The 16,109-nt window shown below is 45.2% G+C and overlaps 1 protein-coding gene across 1 annotated transcript in view; it reads left to right on the forward strand.

The window, feature by feature from the left end:
* The first annotated feature begins 2,721 nt into the window (after positions 1-2,721).
* SLC17A6 (solute carrier family 17 member 6) overlaps positions 2,722-16,109 on the forward strand; it is a 28,909-nt gene continuing 15,521 nt past the window's right edge. The window contains exons 1-3 of the mRNA XM_040067969.2: positions 2,722-3,028; positions 6,017-6,269; positions 7,102-7,220. Coding sequence (XP_039923903.1) covers positions 2,943-3,028; positions 6,017-6,269; positions 7,102-7,220 — 458 coding nt within the window. The 5' untranslated portion in view covers positions 2,722-2,942. The remainder of the gene's footprint in view (positions 3,029-6,016; positions 6,270-7,101; positions 7,221-16,109) is intronic.

Here is a 16,109-nt window from a genome sequence, read left to right on the forward strand (position 1 = left end):
TTCAATCCTTTAGGCTTCACATGAGCAAAAGTTAAAGAAAACCCAATGGCATGAAGAAAATTGTATTTAATTGCGAGGTTTCGGGATGAAACAATAAGTTTTCTGTTCTGTGTGAAAAACACAGACGTCTGCAGCATCTCGGGTCACACCATACCATCCCACAGATATTGTTACAACCATTTCAGAGCCACATTTTTTACTCAGCGACTTTTGGCTGGCTCTCTTTCCTCCTGGTCGAGATGTGAACATTTAGCAGCTATCATCTGGACTAGAACGTTCTGCATACCATCCTATTTCCCTCTACCACTGACACCAGTGAGAGAGCTCTTTGTGATTTCCCTGAAGTCTGAGTGCACTTTCCTGAGTGGTCTGTCTGTGACAGGTGTTCATTACAAAATAATTATCAAGAACAATTTTGATCAATGTTTATTCTACCAAGGTTAAATACTTAATATATTATGTTTCAAAAGCTGACAGGACCGTACAAATTTTGTAGAACTCATGAGATTCGCTGTCTACTGCTCTCAGGTGAAGCCAAACCAGCTGAGCTTGATCAGGACGTGACTCAGTAGTATCTGGATGCATCATCTGATAGACACCAAATTTCTGTCAGATAGCTACAGCAGCAGAGCCTAGTCACTATAGGATTTTACTTACCAGGATTGTTTGCTATTTTGCATATTTTATGCAATTAAGGACTATCTAATTCTCCTCTGCTAAGAGAAACTACCAGGAATGTACCATCTGGACTTTTCTTCTCCGTTTCAGTGTGATATGATAAATTATTTACCTTTCCCAAATCAATCATTTATTTATTAAATTCTATTATTTTGATAATAATTATTGCTGCTAATTTGTAGCATCAGAGCCAGGCCAGCTCTGAGCTTTCTATAAAAAGGGCCAGAGCTCCTCGCACAGCACAGATAAACAAAGCACCCTTGCCTGGCAGGCTCTACAGCTTCCAATTCCAGCTCAGAAAAGGGCTCAGTACCTTTCTGAAAGGCTTGAATTACAGAATCCAGCCCCATTTAATGCATCCCTGCAAAACAGTATTCTGTTCCTGCTGCGTCTCAGAAAAATCTATTAATACGGGCTTCCTTTGAGCATCTGCAATGGCACAGCGGAGCCACGATACGCTGGGAAGACGTGCTTATGTAACTGTGCAGCTTTTCCTCTTCTGGGAAAAACCCTTTCAGGTTTGTAGTGCTAGTGACAATGCTGCAAACCACATCCAATCGGGATGTAGAAATCAGGCCTGGGTTATGATGCTAATTAGCTGCGTTTCAGTTACATACGGTTTGTTTACAATTTATTTCCTACTCTTGTGCTTCGCAGTTCTTTTACGATTTTAAAAGGAAATATTGAAATTCTACATGGATCGGTCATTATGGGAATTTCAATATTAAAATAATTGGTCTTGTATAAATGTGCTTTGGCGCTGTAAAATTTCATTAACCCTCCAGCAGAGGGCAACATCTGAAAGAAATATTTCTATAACTCCAAAGAGCAGTTGCTTTTAGGCTATTGCAACTACAGCCTGTGTTTTCATCGGGGAATCTTCCTTTGAAAATGCAGTTTGCATGTAGTTACCAACCGGGCGAGTGAAGGAGCCTAATAATATTAGAAGGACTTGTTTAAAACACAAGTTTTTGTTGTTGTTTTTGGTTTGTGAGTTTTGTTGTTTGGTTGGGGGTTTTTTCGGGGGGGTGGGGGGGTTTGGGGTTTTTTTGTGTGGTGGTTGTTGTTTTTGTTGTTGTTGTTTCAGGGTTTTTTTAAGTAACACATTACAGAAGCTTTAAGATTAAAATTAAATCTAAGAGAAATATAATGGTTATGACTTGGAAAGAAATAGCGACTCTTGCATCTTCAATTTTCTTCGAAGGGATAGAAGTTTCTTCTTATTAGATTCTGAAAGGGAAAATAATTCCGTTCAGAATATGCTCAGTTCATTCCAGTGCTGTAAATACCACAAATCGAGGCTGAGCGGCCTACTCACGGAGGGCAAAAAAGGAGATGGGAAGCATTAAACGCTTTAGAGAAAGCAGTCACTGACGGATTCCTAACACGATCTAAAATAAGCCGTGTGGGTAAACGTGGATACAGAGGCAGATGTACCTTCGGAGCGGCTGTTACCTGTCTGTAACAGCAGCGCTAGCGCCGCTGTGCCCGGGTTGCCCGAGACCGGCCGAGCCAAGGCCGCGTCCTTTCGCACACCGCGCTCTACGAGGAGCGGCGGGGGCAGGGGAAGTGGCGCAGGCAGGGACGCGGACAGGGGCACGGGCAGGGACACGGGCACAGGCAGGGGCGCGGCGCTGGCCGCGGTGCTGAAGGAGAGAAGCGCCCGGGGAGCGGAGCCGCGGCCGTGCCGGGGCCAGCGCCGCCCGGAGGGAACGCGGGCACGGGCAGGGGCGGCGGACACGCCGCGGCCCCGTTCCGCCCGTGGCTCGGCCGGCGGCTCCGGGGATTTGGCGGCGTGTGCCCGGGGCGGCGAGCGCACCCCGCCCCCGCAGGCGCCGCGGCCGGGGACACGCGGAGCCGGCGCTGCCTCGACGCGCTCCCGCACCGAGAGCCCCGTCCCCTCCCCGCCGGGCGCGGCTCTGCCCCCGCCCGCCGCCGCCGATCCCCGCGAGGCCAGGAGAGTTTCTGAGCGCGCCCCGCAGCTCGGCGCCGCCGGCAGGGCCGGGGGCCGCCCGCAGCGCGCTCCGACGCCCCTCGCTGCCGCACACAGGCGCGCTCCCTCGCCCTCCCCCCACGCCGCACGCCGTCTCCACCTCGCTCGCACACACGCGCACTCTCCCTCCCGGTCTCCCTTTAGCCGTAGGTGCACCGATAGCCGCCGAATGAGGAGGAAAAGTTAAGGGATTAAAGCAATATGAACCGTCGTTGCTCGTAGCGGTACCGTATCCAGAGCAGAGCGTTGTCCAGCGAGCATCCCCGCAGGAATGGAGTCGGTAAAACAAAGGATTTTGACTCCCGGCAAGGAGGGATTGAAGAATTTTGCTGGAAAATCGCTTGGTCAGCTCTACAGGTAAGACCGATATCCCTTACGGGATTCTGCTTCCCAGAAAGAATCGGAAGCTTTTCTTAAGCGCCCGTTGCTGCAGGAGGTGGGACGCTTTGGGGAGGTTAGCGGCGGCAGGCTTGGGAGCTGCTGCGGTTCTGCTGGATACGATCTAGACCCTGGAAACTAGTGCTGAAAGCTGCTCAATATGGCACCCTGGTAACTTCCCTATCTGGCTCGTGGATGGTGTCAGTAAAGATGTAGTAAAAGATTACCCCACCTTGCTTCCACAAAAACAGGATCCCATCTTGAAATCATAATCGGGAGAGAGGAGCAACCAGCATTTTTGATCCATTTTAATTTTGCAATGCACTCGCAGCATCTCACCCCCTGCCCTTAACAAATATATATATATATAAAATATTCTGGTTTTGATTAGTCTTGTCCTTTGTGTAATTCGTCGTCAGATGAAGGTAAACACGGAGATGTATAAATAATTGATATCCGAACTATTTTTTTTTTTTCTCATGAAGCTGAAACATATGGAGGAATGTGTTAAATTATTTATCCATCTGCCTTTAGAAGCATCTGCTTGTCCTATAAATGATATACAGCTGCAATTGCTAAACTCAAAAGCATCGCTCCCGTATATTTCTGTGTGCAAAGAACATTTCTACCACCGTCGAGCCCTGTGCACACGGATAATTAAGCCCAGATTCTTGCATACCTACGAAGTGCATGCACTAAAGTTCACACATCGTTCTCCATCCAATCTGGTGACTTTAGTGACCTCCACAACGTTTGAGAATAGTCTGTGAAATTCCAAAACATTTTCGATTGTACCGTCAGCTAGAAATTGCTCCAAAATATTTGGTTTGGTTTGGTTTAGTTTGGTTTGGTTTGGTTTGGTTTGGTTTGGTTTGGTTTGGTTTAGTTTGGTTTGGTTTGGTGTGCTTTGTTAGTTTGGTTTGGTTTTGGTCGTTCGGTTTTTTTGGGTGGTGTGGGGGTTTTTTTGCCCGAATTGCAGCTGTAAGGGAACTGCGGATTTGTCTGCCCAGGGTAGGTCACGTAAAAATCTTTTTTCCATACCTATGCGGCAATGCTGGGCACAGACACCAGGCTGTTCCACAGCATGAGTCACAACTTCTGCTGCCATTTTAAGGGAAGGGGACATAGCAGTGGAGTGATAAAGACAAAATTAAGGCTTCCATTTTCAAAGGAAGTGCACCAACAAGAGAAGCCAAAAGCAAAATTGAAGTCATCAACAATGCAATTAATTTCCTACAGTTTCTGGTTATATTTAAGTCATTTTCAATTGTTGAAATTTAATAATAAGAAGAAAGGATAATCCAGAATAACTGCTTACAATATAATTAAGGAAATAAACATTTTTTCCCTCTTTTTCGTTCTTAACGACTCTACAACGTTCAAATAAAACTATTATCTCCACTATTTGCAGTCACACAGTGCATAATGGAGAAACGGTGTTTGTATTTTCCAGCAGAGCTCCGTTTGAATTCACACCTCGAGTAACAAACGCGCGATTTGCTAATCTTTTTCAGCTCACGGCAATTGAGCACTTTGTTTACTCCTCTTAGAATCTAAACAATGTTCTTGCCTCTTACATATTGATTTCCAGTCTATTCCCGAAGACAAGACGCCCATCCAGGGGGAAAACACTCTTACCCTTTATCCCACACGAACGAATTTTGGTTTATTTCATTCACAACTTTAAAACATTTCTTAATGCCGCGATATTAAAGCACGGAAATAATACGCCCAGAAAAGGAAAATCAGGAGAATCTCAGCTGAGTCGCTTATGGAGAAAATCCCTGTATTTTCTCCCGAACACGGACAACCTTTTAAGCCTTTTCCTGCTAATTGTTAGTGTCCTATCAGCCGGATGAGTTAACCTGAAAGAGATGCTCCCCCGAGTGAGGAAACACTTCCACAGCAGAGGTGAGGGCAGCGCTTCTGGAGCCCAGAGTGTCGGCAAATGCTCACCTATTTGCTTCTCAAGACTACGTAATTGGTTAGCTTTTCCGCTTTTTAAATACCTCAGTGAATTCAGAAGATTTAGGGATTCGGGATGGGACGCTTGCTCTATAAACCTGGGTTTTTTTGTTGGTTTTTTTTTTTTTTTCCCCCTAAAAAGATTTTTTTTTTTTTTTTTTTTTTTTTAATGTTCTAAAGCACCTTTCCTGGCATTCTTCAGCTGGTTGGAAATAGCCGCAACCAACCGTTTCCCCTCAGATTCCTTCAGGCTGTTTTCTAGGAGACACGATTTTCAAGTAAAACCGAAGGGGCCAGGGCAAGGAGGGAGTTTTAGGCTGCTCTGGGAAGGTTAAAGCTGCTCGGTGATCACACACACGGCTCACAACGTGAGCACCGAGATCTTTGGGAAAGCCCTCTCCGGAGATGCCACTTCTCCCTCATGTGTCCCCTCACTGCGTGTGACAGCCATCTTGCAAATGTAAAATAAATAACAATATCGCCCTCTCCTCCTCGTCGCTCCTCCCTCCCTCCTTCCCTCCTTCCCTCCCTCCCTCCCTCCCGTCTTTTTCCCTTGACATTTCTTTTGTTGGCAGAGCAGAGGGCGAGGTGCCCGCCAAGACCAGCCCTCGGTGTTTGTAAGAAACCCCCGAGCCGCTTTCTGCTCCCGCGCCCCTTGGGCTGCCCAACATGGCGCCTCCGCAGTGCCTCCCGATGATGTCTTCTCCATGCGCCCCACATCTCCCGGCAGAAGTCTTTAATGATAGATGAGAAATTCTCAGCTAGAGCTCCTCCCTGGGCTGCTGCGGAGGGCTGGCGGGGGGAGCTGGGCATGACTAATCCTGACTCCCACAGGTCGCTGCTGAGGAACGGCCGAAGGTGAATGGGGAGCGAGGAATAAACCCTCGAACCGACCTCCGAGCCAACGGAGCCAGGGGAACGGGGAACGTAAGCCTCCGGCTGCCCGAGACTGTCGTGCCTTCGGGCGGCCAGGCCTTGACTTTCCCTTCTTGTGTCGGGCAGAGTCCTAGAGAAGCGGCAGAAGCCCGGGGACACCATCGAGCTGACGGAAGATGGGAAGCCCATGGAAGTGCCCGAGAAGAAAGCCCCGTTGTGCGACTGCACCTGCTTCGGGCTGCCCCGGAGGTACATCATTGCCATCATGAGCGGACTGGGATTCTGCATTTCCTTCGGCATCCGATGTAACTTGGGAGTGGCCATCGTGGATATGGTCAATAACAGCACCATACACCGTGGAGGAAAAATTATTAAAGAGGTGGGAACCTTTCCCTGGTAAATCCCACATCCTCCCAGTACGGCTCCCAGTCAAGCGCCTCAGCAGCGGTGGAACGGGCTCTGGATGGTTTTGCCCATTTCCCCCGACCCGAGCCCCGACGCTCCCCGTTCCCCCCTCCCCCTGGCCTTCGAAGGACGGAAATCCCGTTCTTGACACAGAAACAATTTCTACCGATTATTTCTGCTTTTCCATTTCAGTTCCTAGCCCCAATCTGCGGTATTATTGTGCGGAAAACTCGCCCTCCCCCGCCCTGCCTTTTCCACACAGCCCTGAAAAACGCAGATATCTTCTAAAATAAACGTAGGGGATGGGGGAAGGAGGGCATCGAATACGGGACTGCCGGCGGGTGCGCCTCGCCGTAAAGGAGGCGGGCGGGTTTTGCCGGAGTGTTTGACAACAGCGGGGTGAATTCCCTCTGACAAAAGGCGTTAAACGATAAGCGCCGTTTTAAAGCGCGGTGGGAGATGAGACAAACACCCAAAGCCAGAGCCAAAGCCCCTCCGGCTTGGTGCCCGCACAGGCGAGAGGTAAGTGCGGGCCGAGTCTGCGAGCGGGGCCCCGGGGCTGCCCGGCTCTGCCCAGCCCGGCCCCGCCATCCCTGCCCGCTGGGGGGCTCGGGGCACACGAGGGGCACAGGGGGCTCTGAGGCTCTCACTGCGTTTGTCTCGCTGCCCTGGCCGGCTCTTGCCGCGGGGGCTGGCACCGGAACCCACTGGATGGCACTGCGGGTGAAAGCTCTGAAGTGGCGCAATTACAGCTTTCCTCTTGTCTCTCTCTCTCTCTGTCCCGCTCCCTTGCGTTGCGTTGGAAGAAAGCGAAGTTTAATTGGGATCCCGAGACAGTCGGCATGATCCACGGCTCTTTTTTCTGGGGATACATAATCACCCAGATCCCCGGAGGGTACATCTCGTCCCGGCTGGCAGCGAACAGGTAAACCGCGCCTAAACAGCGCCCAGGTTCGGGCCGGACCCTGCACAGCCGGGGCCCCCCGCACAGCCGGGGTTCTCCGCACAGCCAGGCCCCGCACAGCCGGGGCTCCCCGCACAGCCGGGGCTCCCCTCACAGCCAGGCCCCGCACAGCCGGGGCTCCCCGCACAGCCGGGGCTCCCCTCACAGCCAGGCCCCGCACAGCCGGGGCTCCCCTCACAGCCAGGCCCCGCACAGCCAGGCCCCGCACAGCCGGGGTCCCCCGCACAGCCGGGGCTCCCCGCACAGCCAGGCCCCGCACAGCCGGGGTGCCCCGCACAGCCAGGCCCCGCACAGCCGGGGCTCCCCGCACAGCCAGGCCCCGCACAGCCGGGGCTCCCCGCACAGCCAGGCCCCGCACAGCCGGGGCTCACCGCACCCCCGCGGCCGGAGCCCCGCTGCAAGGCAGGAGCTTAGGGAGGGAGGGACAGCCTGTGTGCCATCGGGAACTCCGCTGTGGGGCTGCACTGCTCACCCTCCCGCAAGCAACTCCCTGGTTCTGCTGGGGATAGCTAGCTCGGGTTGGTTTCCTTTTCCTTTAGTCTGTCACTTCAGGAGGTTGTTGGCAACGGGATTCAAACAACAGGTATTCAGAGGCAAATTCAGAGAGTCATTATTTCATCAAAGCTTGAGAGATTTTTTTTTCCCCCCCGTGGCTGAATCCAAGAATTTTATGATTTTTGTTTTAATGAAAAGGAAAGCCGTCAGCAGGAATTTTTCATTAAAGCATCAATGATTGTAGAATGGTCGAAAAACACGTTTAAATGAGACTTCCACAATGAAAAGAAAGTGCAGATGGTCCGGGGACTTAAGGGCTCGTTTCTATGGTGTCTGGCATTTTTTCAAGCACCCAGGGTGCGATTCTACCTGTTAATTAGATCCACTGAGCATTGGAGACACATGAGGCTTTCACATCCACGCTTAATGCCACGGGCTCGTCGTTCTCAGGAGCAGCGAGGGTCCTAGTGCCACTCTCAAACCAGTGCCTCGCTAAGAGCAAATGGATGCTGACCTCAGCCATATACACCTTTAACTCTGCTCGGGGGTGGGCAGCATGAAAGGTAGGCCTGGGTGGGCACAGAGGCTTAGCCAGACGAGCAGGATGGCTTATGTGTGCCTGAGGCTGAGAGGGAGGACAGAGTGGCTAAAGCAAAAAACGGTCTCCTGAGATAATTAGCTTTTAGACAGGTCTGCAGTAGAAAGGACTATTTGCAAACAGAGAGACGCTCTGTAACTGAGAAAACACTGGTATCCTACCGTCGAAAACAAACAAATCAAAGCGCGTAATTTTTAGACTGGGTGCCCATTGTCTTTCTGTTTACAAGTGCCATCTTTCTGATAATGGCTCAGAAATGTAGAAGGCTTTTTCGAATAGCCATTAACAGCCATTTAAGGGACTATTTACCTTTCCTTCCTCCTTTAATCATTTTTGCATCTTTACACAGTCTGTAACTCCTCAGGATTGATTGGAATTTTGGTTGAGTAAAGGCTGCAGGATCTGACCCATAGAATCAAAAGCTGTCTTCATTAACCCAGACAACATCAGAAAAGCCATTTGAGCCCATTCAGATGTAAAGTGATGCAGCTACAGACATTTGTAAGACAATGGCGGGGACATCGCGGGGAAAGTCAGTAGTAGAAGCACACAAGTTGTCATACTCGAATCAGATTTTTCTCTTCTTCACAAACATTTACATTTATGACAATAACTGAGGACTACTCCAGCTAAGCTAGGTGTATTTTATCTAGTTAGCTGTCATTCCTGTGGAAGCCTCATGTGTATTGTATCATTCCCAGGCATCTCTCTGCCTGTAGATTCTGTAGGGAACCCAGGTTACTTGGGTGTGATGAAACCCCTTCTTTCCTCTTTGTGTTTTTCACAACCAAGCCAGTGACTGTAACTGGGCTAGTGATATTTATCCCTGATGATTATCTGGCAAGAGTTTATGAACCTTTCAAAGAGTCAGATACCATTATGACACTGCTGAGACTTGCTGAGGTCTTCACATTTCATCAGTCATTTGAGGAATATGTATAAAAGCTGATAAACTCGTGGGTACAAAAAGATCCAGTCGATCAGATGATCTATTAAACTTTTGGTTGACCGAATCCTTTTCAATATATGACACTTAAGAGCAAGGTAACATCAGGGAGGATGGGACCACTCTGAAAAGCCCTCACTGAGTGGGATCTTAAGCCATGAGGGAGCAGAAACACGTGACAAGCTTCCAGCATGATGCTCTACTAAAGTAATCAGTGTAATCCTAGAATGTTTGCTTTTCCTTACTTAGTGCAATGAGTGTATTTAAGTCAATGATTTTGACCTTGGATTTTGTGGGTGATTTGGACACATTCATGTTAGTATCGGTGTTGAAAAATTAGAGATTGCTTTAGAGATAGTTATTTGCTTCAAAAATGACAATGTAAAGTGATGCCTAGTGAAAGAATCAGTGAGAGCTGTGTATTCAGGTTACATGTACATAAAAAGATTACTAGGAGGTAATCTGATTGTAAGTATGCATGTAATCCCACTGGAAAAATTGCTTGGTATAAGTGTATGCTTTAGTCCTCTGGAAAGAGATGACAAGAATCAGCAATTGACAGCCATACAAACTAAAAAAGCTTAAATAGTAGCAGTAATGACTGCCCACCACTGGTCCAACCAGAGAAATTATGTGACAGCTTTTTTTTATTGGGTTTTAAATTTCTGTGATGGATGTTGTATTTTAGCTATTGTGAAATGTTTGCAGTAGAGGGATAATGAAACAAAATATAAGGGATAGTCAAGTGTTAAGGGCTGTTGCCATAGTGAATTTCAGGCTACGTGGTCCCATAAGTAAGCATATGGGTTTTTTTAATCTAAAAATGTAATAATTTATTTCAAATTAATATTCCCCATTTCACATTCATGCTACTGCAGCTGTCTGTGAATAAACCACCTGCTGTGCTGTCACACATATGGCAAGGTGTGAAACTGTACTCGGTATTATCACCTCATCTCAAGATAATTTGAATATCATGGTATCTTAAACTTCTCTTACACCCTTTAAATATTCTTTATGTCAGAAATCGATAACAAACCCCTTGCCCTACCAAAAGCAGTGCTAAAATGCTGTGGCAGTATTTCCTTGCTGATTTCATAAGTGAACCGTTTAAACATTTACTGTAAATTAGGAAAGACTCTGAAATTAATTGGGCATTGTTAGATTACACAGTAGAGAATCAGTTCCCAATGCAGTTGGATATTTAAAATAGAAATGCCGGTTTTGACTGTATGTGCCAAGCATTTCCTCAAAAGTAAATCTGCAGTAATCACAGACAATTTTTTATAAAACAAACCTGAGTGACCATTTTAGCTCATTTGTGTACACTCAAACATCATAACCTACTGACACAAAGAGACACAAAGGGCAGAATAGAATGCCATTTTTTTAAAAATTAAAATCACCTATGGTCATAACATATATTTCCTATTATCTGTCAAAGCTCAAATCCTGGCACTGTTCACATTAAAAAATGTAACTACATGACTATACTACATTTCTCTACAATGCAATTATCTCTCATCGATGCTGAACTCTTAATCATTCTCATTCTAATCTGAATGAAATTATACAAATTAACATTTCACTTCAAATTAATCTTTGTTTCTCAAGTGCCATTCTTCTTGTTATTAAAGGCTAAATCCTTCTTCCCAGCAAGTAATCTGATAGGATTATTTGTGTGAATAAAATGAGTGGTATTTCAGACAACTGTCAGAGCATCTTGTCTCAGAGTCTCACAGATTTTCACTGAAACTGTCATTAACGTGTCAGTGAAATCAGAATCTCTCTAACTCAGCCTTAATGACAGCAAGCATAAAAAATTAAGGTAAAGTAACTCAGCCTTAATGACAAAAAGCATAAAAATTTAAGGGAAAGTATTGGTTTAGAAATAAAACTTTAAAAAAAGTCCCAGAAGTTCACATCTTTAATTTCTCTATTTTAAAAAGGGAAATAGTTCCATTGTTTTAGCAGGTAGGCATATTGTGTGCTTTCTGGTTTGCAAACAATGATTAATTCACAGCATGAGCAGGGGATTAGTGGATGATCAAACAAGTGCCAGCTTCTGAACTTCTGAGGACTTAAGCTGACCTTGCATTGTGAGGGAACCCCCCCTGAGCTGCACTTGCCAACCCCACCTTTCATATTCAGTCCCAAATCCTGCAGATTGAGCTGGTCTCTGATGCCTGGCACTGCTGTGGGGCTCATGTGTCTCCAGGCAAAGAAGCCAACACTGCAGTCAGCCCCCAGGGTGATTTTGTCACCCTCCTGCATTGCAGGTTCTTATAAGAACCAGTCTTTATAAGAAGGGGCCTGGGGGAGCTGCTGGCTGGTACTGCTGCTCCCTCTGCCATATGCTTCAGGGTCCTTCCATTTTTCTGTCAGGAGTGATGAAGCTGTTTTCACAATTTAATGATGCAACAAGGGATTTAGATGGGGGTTTTGCTTGATAAAAGGGGGCCTCAGATGTGTGACAAAAATTAATAATGTATCCAAGCCCTTATTATACTAGATTAGATGGCGGGAGGTCGACTTTTACATATTAATGCTTCATGAAGGGCTTATAATAGGATTTAGTATGGAGAGCACAGAGACACATCCCCTCCTCCCATATACACATATGAATGAAAATAACCTGGTTTATCTTGATTTAAGAAAGCCAAATAAAGCTGTTACACTATGGCTTCTGGTCACAGACTCTTTCTAAAGAGGTTTGGTTTTAAGCAATTCTCCTGTGAAGCATGTTCAGCCTAGGACTGGTGCTTGAGAATAAGTGTTCATCTCTAATGGCAAAGGTAGATTATTCTCTCTGGTTTTTGGGGCAGCTGAGTTCATTTACCACTCCAGTATTCATGGTATAATCCCAGTTTTGTCAGCCGTGTGTTGTTTCATGCGAATTAAAGGCCCAATTCAGAGAAAACCACTACATTCTGTCTGTCATTTAGGAAAACGTGAATTGTCAGAGTGAGCATTTCACAGGGATATGTTTACAGCAGAGGGGTCAGCAGAGTCATTGGGAAGCCAGCCTGTACTAGACAAAAGTCAGAATGACTGTGTCTGCCACAGACCAGCTGAACAGTATCTCCCCATAATGGCTTCAGTTCTACTTAGCTAACCTGAAATACATAAACATAAGCAAAAGTTATCCCAAGAAAGGTTAGCAGCGTGATTACAGACTGAAAAGGACAACTAGACTAAGACAAATACTGTCAGGAGTGTTTAGGGTACATAGGAGATGAACAAGTGACATGATAGGTATATCATTTAAAAAAAATATCAATACTGGTAGTATAAGTCTTCCAAATGAGTGGCTGCTCACAGTTTGCAGCCAAGGACTTGGATATGAAGAACTGAAAATGCATGGGAAACAGTTGAAAAAAAATGGAGGGGAAAAAAAATCACACTATTATCAAGCAAAACTAATCTTTTCAGGGTCAGTAAGAGCACAGTTTATATTTGCATACATTGGAAGCAGGTGAACCATCATTTATGGTTTTAACTTTTAGCTTTTAAGGCACCTCAGGCAGGAGTGTTACAGGCTGAAATGTTATTTTCTCTGGTACTGAGAAGCAGCTGTATAACACTACACTGACAAATGTGGAATTTTGGAAATAATTGAATACAGAAGGGAAGAAACCGTCGGGACACAAAATGCAGAGAACCAAATTTATCACTGACTAATTTTTTCAGGGCTAAATATAAAATTTTCAGAATTTAGCCCTCCTTGTTGAGATATAACTACAAGAATAGGGTTATGTTTGAAATTTGGGCCTATTTTTGTATTCCATCCTTCATTGATGAAAATCCTTTGAAATCCTTATCTGTATAAAATTCATTACACAGTTTACCTAAAATTACATTAGATACTTTCAGATAACAGTCAAATAACTTTGTTATATGTCAAATAACTCTGTCAAATAACTCTGCTCCCAGTTTTCTTCTAGTCCTGAGTTTCCGTGAATCCTTACTGCATTAGCAGTGGTATCTACTAAATGGAACAGTCTCTGAAACAAAACCCAAGGCTGCTTCTGACCATGAATTGCAGGCACTCTATGCAACAGGAATCCTTAATCACCTCTCCTTGCTCTGTTTCCTCCCCCCAAAACAATTTTTACACCGGTTTGATACAATGAAATGTTATCTAGGTTGGCTGCATAAAGACAAATGTCACTGTCACTTTGCTAAGAAGGAATCTGCCTGTGCTCTGAGCAGTTCTGATACAGCCTGCTGTAACATGTGGCACATATATCAGAAAACACTCCAAAAAGCAGTATAGATGTCCAGCTTTTGAGTCTAACGCATAGTGAGTAGTTATCCTCCCAAACAACTCCACAAAACATTTTAAAATTAAACCTACAGATGATTCCTATGATAATTGTGTTATATATCTCTAAATCATCAGAGACAGTTGAACCACAGCCTAAGCCCTGCATGTTGGTAAGGTGATTTGAATGGGACAATCCTGGTTTGAAACATTATCTAGCAGATTACATGTTTAGAGAGCAAGCTGTCTCAAAGCTAATGAGCTAGAAGGAATGACTCAGAGCTTTATCTAGACATATATAGATATAATGAGTTGTAAAACGAAACCGCAGGCTGAGAGATTCCCCAGCTGAATTCAGACAGGAAAGAGAGAGGATTGGTACAGTGAGCAAATGAATGAAGAAAAAAAAGCAGACACGATGTAGAGGATCTGAGTTGCTCAGTGACACAAAAGAGACAAGGTAGGATTGCAGGTGTGGAAACTGAAGAGATTAAAACCATTAAAATAAAACAGCACGGGTAGAAGGCATACACTGGACATAGGAAGTAAAAACTTGTAAGGGAAAAACTACTACTAAGTAAGGCAAGTGCTTAGAACTTCTCAGATGGAACCTGATCTGCTTATGAAAGGATAATGTAATGCACTTGCTGGTAAGAACAACAATTTGAATTTAATGACCCAGGGTTCTTTTACATTCAGCATCAATTCCAATGATGCTGTCATCCAACAGCACCCAAGTTTTTATAAAATACACATTGACATATCCAAAAATAGGTCTGCAAACAAGCAATGTAAGCACAGCCTGAAAGCTGTTTGGGGCCTTGGTATGAGTCAGTGGCGTCAGTGGGGTTTGAAGAAGGCAGAAAGCTGCAGGACTTTGGGATGCTGATAGACGTGGACTTAATCTCTGCATGGCATTTCACACCAGTGCTCGATCCAGCCTCTTGGATCATCTGTTTTGCTAAAAGTCTCACGAATATTTGGGGATTTTTTTATATCCCAACCCAGCAGATCAAACCATAGCAAATTCAGGTCATCAAAATGTACATGTTCTGTATGAAAGCCTTAGTTGTAAGCCCTCCTTACATCTGATATGGGTAGAGATAATGCTTTGTAAGGAGGGAAGTGTTGCCAGTTAACTCCTGAAAGTTCTATCTATTCCAGGAAAAATCTGAGTTAAAAGGTTGATCACAAGCTGCCATTGCCAGCAGCTTTTGCAGAAGAAAAGATTCTGAAAAGCTGCTATAAGCCCACAGACATTCCAGTTAGCTCCTGTCTTGCTTCTTTCAGACATTATGTTTTACTGGAAAAAATGGAGCATTTAATTCAGCATTGAGTGTTGCAGTTTCTCTCAGAATATTCTTTGGGTTGTATAAAAATAGAACATAAGCATGTCTATGTTGTGTTGCTGCCCTTTGCAGGAGTAGGTGTGCCGCAGATGAAAGACAGTAGGTGAAGTGAAAGAATACATTTTAGAAATCTTGAGCTGACAGAATAGTTTAAAAAGTCACATTATGTGATACCTCATCTGCTGCTGCTGCACTAGGATGCTCCCAAACAAACACTGTTCAAGAAAGAACAGCAGAGCCAAAACCCACCTTAAGTTTTTATACATATTTCATAAAATAAGTCTTTGTTTAACATATGTCATGTGATTTCTGTAAGGCAAATGGCATATATTTACACATCGTAAAACTAGAGCATTTACTTGTTTAAATAAATGTTTAAAAATCCATTCTAAACATACAGAGTTACTTTTCAATTTTGCTTTCAAAGGACAAATTTAGCTCAGGTACTTCATATGCTTTAGAAAAGACATACTGAGTTTCTGTGAGTTTCATTTTCTCAAGGTGACTTTACTTATTCAGAGAACAGAGACATCAATAATTGTGGAGATTGTCAAATACATTAGAAATTGACATAAATAAAAATGCAGGGGACTCAGATGAGGCATTGATTCCACCACATACACATCTAAAAAGGCGTGGGGAAGACAGACAGAGATCGTGCTGAAGGCAATCTTGCCCCCCATACATTGCAGCTGTTTTAATTAATAATTCCCCAGAGTGGGAACAGCCTTGCCCTCACAGCTCTGGGTGATAAAAGAGGGAATTAGCTGGGACAAGGTCAGTTGGAGTCTGCTGGCCGTGCTGTGAGGAGGAGAAGGGGACAGAAAGGGTGAGCTGCTGTACAAGGGACAGGAAGCAGTGAGCTAGAAATGGAGAAGAATGGTAGAAGAAAGAGTCAGAACTGTGTGGAGCTGCCCATGAGAGGCAACATAGAAAAGGTATGAGGGACTTTTAGATAACATGGGACTGATACTTGGAGCCCTCTGAAGTTTTTAAAGTAGCACCCTTGAGTGCTGTGGGCATTTCGATGGAGACAAAAAGGCTCTTCAGCTTTATGAATTCTTTGCAGCAATTTTCATTCCCAGTCCCTGGGGTAAAGGGATGTCTCTAACCAGGACCCCTTACTTTCAGATATCCTCTATGTAACTGGATATATCCCCCATCTGGCGCTCAGCATTGGAAGTGCTCAGCTCGCTCT

The sequence above is a fragment of the Hirundo rustica genome, chromosome 6 (assembly GCF_015227805.2).
Source record: "Hirundo rustica isolate bHirRus1 chromosome 6, bHirRus1.pri.v3, whole genome shotgun sequence".
Classification (NCBI taxonomy): Eukaryota; Metazoa; Chordata; class Aves; order Passeriformes; family Hirundinidae; genus Hirundo; species Hirundo rustica.